Consider the following 3,927-nt stretch of genomic DNA (forward strand, 5'->3'; position numbering starts at 1 on the left):
TTAGACCCATGTGTGGTCAAGTATCCTTGTGCAGGTGTCAGGAGACAGAAGACTTGTGCCGGTTTTCACTGGGTCAGATTTCGGATTTGCAACAGCTCAGCAGAACGGATGATTGAAAGCATTTTATGGATGATAACACCGACTATGAGAGCTACTGAAGTGAGACTGTTGGTGATGAGCTCTAGAGAGACCAGGGAGCAATAGATCAGATAAACAGGCATGAGCAACAAGGTTATACGTGTCCGCAGCGCTACACTGAGGCCAGATGCAGATGAGCCCTGAGATACATGGGAAAATGGGAAAACACTGATTACTGACTTGACATTGCCGTACAAGGTTGATTTAGGAGCCACCTGAGGGACATACATATTAAAGGATTAAAGGAAGACTTGCATCCAAGACCGTCATGATATATACATTTGCTTTCGATTCACTGTTTTATTCACACTACACACATGGAAAAATACAACTATTTCCTTTTAGACTTAAACTGAAAAACTACTGACTGAAATATTGACTGACCTATAATATTAAAGGTATTTCAAGTCAGATTCAACTGCAGTTGTTCAAAATGCCTGGCTGGAACTAAAAAAAAGAATCACAATGAATCCTAATTTTACAGTCTGACAAAAAAAAAATATTTTATTCCTCATAGTTGTTAGAAACAAGCCTTTTGTTTGCCTTGTGTTCACCCACAACAGGTGCATCTACAGTGAAGCATTGCTCGGTCACTGTGTTCGTCCTTGTGCTGACTTAGGAAATGTTGGAAGTAGGTCTCAGCTGTGAGGAAACATGCAGGCTTATGTGTAGGGATGGTTACCGAAACCCGGTATTTAATCGGACCCGGGGCTAAATTATGAAAGACCGGAGTATCGATAAGCTCTGACGTTAATCGGTACTGGAAAAACTCATAACACACACATACATTTATTTCCTTGCAAATTCTATCTCACCAGAGTTGCCTGAGATGCTCTGCTCATATGTTCTGATAATAATAGCTTTGTAGGACTATACATTATTTGGATTAGTCAAAAAAACAAACAAACAACAACTTATATCTGATTATGTTACATAGAAGTGAATAAAATAATATTTTGATATTTAATACTAAGGTAACACTTTTCAATAAGGTTCCATTAGTTAATGTATTAACTTTCATGAACGAACAATGAACAATACAATTATTATAGTATTTATTAATCTGTCTTAATGTTAGTTAATGAGAATACAGTTATTCACTGTTAGTTCATGTTAATTCAAAGTGAATTAACTATTAACAAGCACAACTGTTGATTTTAATAATGCATTAGTAAATGTTGAAATGAACATGAACTAAGATTAGTAAATGCTGAAGAACTATTGTTCATTCTTAGTTCATTAACTAAAGCAGTTAACTAATGAACCTTATTGTAAAGTGTTACCAATATTAATATCAATTCTGTCCAGTTTTATTGTGTTACTTTCAGTAAAAGTGTGGTTATTTTATTGGATTGTGTTTTTTTTTTATTCAGTATCATTAAAATGGAGTTAAATTTAAAAAGTCTTCCAAATTTGCTTTATATTATTTAATAAAATACTAAATAAACATTACAAAGCATTTTCGGTTTTCGGCCAAGTGCATCCAGAATTTTCGGTTTCCGTTTCGGCCAAGAATTTTCATTTTGGTGCATCCCTAGATGTAAGACTACATGTTTTATTTAATTTAATTTAAATTTAACAGTAATTTACTTTCAAATGCCCCAATTGCTGAAGGGTCTGCACAACTTTTTAGTACAATTTCAAGTTGCACTGTTCAAAATACCTGTAGTAGCACAGCAGTGCATACCTGTTTACATTTAATTAAGGTGGATTAGATTAGACTGTAATACAAATAGTTGAGTTTGCCAGGTGCATACAACATTTATGACAGGTTTTCATGAAAGTGTTGGTCAGTTTGTCTGCTTGACAATCCCATTTTGCACTGCAACAATAAAACTGAAGTGAGATAAACAAACTGAGAAATGTTTTTTTTTGTTAAAACAGATGTTGTCAAAGTTTTCCTTTGGGGACATAATTTGAAGTTGGAAAAAGGTAATAAACTGCAATATATCGCAGAATATCGCAATATATTTAAAATCGCAATAATACTGTATCATGACACAAGTATCGTGATATTATCGTATCGTGAGGCCTCTGGTGATTTCCACCCCTAATAATTAATAGGTAAAATTGAGGGAAAATGCACCAGTATGAGAGCTACAGTAGAACAAATTAAAAACATTGTAAATATGTTTAGTCATAAAAAAAGAAAAAAAAAAAAGATAAGTCAATACACTGAAAGTCAGTGGACCACAATGACTGTCATTAGAAATGCTATTCTTCAAAATATCTTTTGTGCTCCACAACATTATAAAATTGAGTAAATTATCATTTTGTGGTGAACTTTCCCTGCAACAATCAATGGCAAAATGTGATTTAAGATTATTCACAATGATTTTCAATATTATGTGACTACTGTTATAATGCAATATAAATTTTTAGTTTGTTTTTTTTAAATCAAAGGACAAACTTACCAACAACCCTCCTGCGGTCATTTCCATCACTGTCTCTATCCTCAGATGAACTTGTGCTGGCCTTTCTCTCACGCTGCTCCATTTCTCCTGGGCTGGGAGGCTGGAAGGCAGAGAGAGGACACAGAGTAAGAGCACACTAGGGCTGTAACAAAGCACAAGTACAGTGGGTCTAACAGTACGAGTGTGTGCCGTGAGATGAGAACAGTGTGCTAAAAAAGAAGGCCAAAGGCAGAGGAATGGATTTTTAAATAAAGCCCAAAAAATGTGTTTATACCTTGTACAACTGTCTCAGGTGATCGGACAAGTGAAAAAGATGCGTTTACATCTTATTGACATGCATGTCAATTATGTCTCCAGTGACCACCTGTGATAGGATTTGAGTCGAGGGTCTCTGAAGACTACCTCTGAATGAGGTTTGAGCTGCTGGGAAAATATATTGGACTGGATTTACACTTCTATTTAAAAAGAAAATGGACAATTATTGCACAAACGATTATTCTACTGATAAAGCTGAAATAAAATAAAATAGTAGATGAAAACCTTAAACTCAAATAAAAATGAGAAATGCTGCCTTAACTAAAAATAATTTTAAGTTGAAGTTCTAAAATTGTAAGTACATTTTTTAACCATAATATTCAGAGGAGATGGGGAGAGAGGCCTTTTGACTTAAAGGGGACAGTTTAACCAAAAAATAAACTTTAAATATTAGATATAATTAGATTCGTTTCTGGTCCCCACTGGTTTCCATAGTATGGCTATGGACAAAAAAAATACTATGGAATGTCAAAGGGAATCAGAAACTGCTTTGGTTACCCATATTCTTCCAAATATATATTTTTGTGTTCAACAGAAGCCATTCAGAATTGGAACAATAAATGACTATTTTCATTTTTTGCTGAAGTATCACTACAGTTTTTACTACATTTTTGGAAGTTGACCGCATTGCAATCATTTAAAGGGGTCATATGATGCGATTAAAATTTTTCCTTTCTCTTTGGAGTGTTACAAGCTCTTGGTGCATAAAGAAGATCTGTAAAGTTGCAAAGACTAAAGTCTCAAATCCAAAGAGATATTCTTTATAAAAGTTCAGAGTCAGCCACCCCTACCAAAAACGGGTCGTTCTAACACGCCCCCACATATCTACCTCACTATGTGGGAAGATTTGCATAACGCCTCCCAAATGTTCACGCAAAGAAAGAAGGCGTACCTTTTATTCTCACTGTAGTATTGTTGACGCTGCAGCCATGTCGTGAAGGCGCTGTGTGCTTAGTTGTGAAAGCGAAACTACTTTGTTTGGTCTTCCAAAAGAGGACGATATCCGCTTCGTCATGCCTAGAGCTAATCTGTGCTGGTCGCTGAGGGAATACATCAACTT

General features: G+C 35.2%; 1 protein-coding gene across 1 annotated transcript in view; it reads right to left on the reverse strand.

Moving 5' to 3' along the window:
- The window catches only part of LOC107562708 (pre-mRNA-splicing factor CWC22 homolog), a 46,627-nt gene that overhangs the window by 37,337 nt on the left and 5,363 nt on the right, over nt 1-3,927 (reverse strand). Inside the window, exon 2 of the mRNA XM_016247399.1 lies at nt 2,553-2,652. Coding sequence (XP_016102885.1) covers nt 2,553-2,652 — 100 coding nt within the window. The remainder of the gene's footprint in view (nt 1-2,552; nt 2,653-3,927) is intronic.

Source organism: Sinocyclocheilus grahami, unplaced genomic scaffold, assembly GCF_001515645.1.
Source record: "Sinocyclocheilus grahami isolate Dianchi unplaced genomic scaffold, SAMN03320097.WGS_v1.1 scaffold834.1, whole genome shotgun sequence".
NCBI lineage: Eukaryota > Metazoa > Chordata > Actinopteri > Cypriniformes > Cyprinidae > Sinocyclocheilus > Sinocyclocheilus grahami.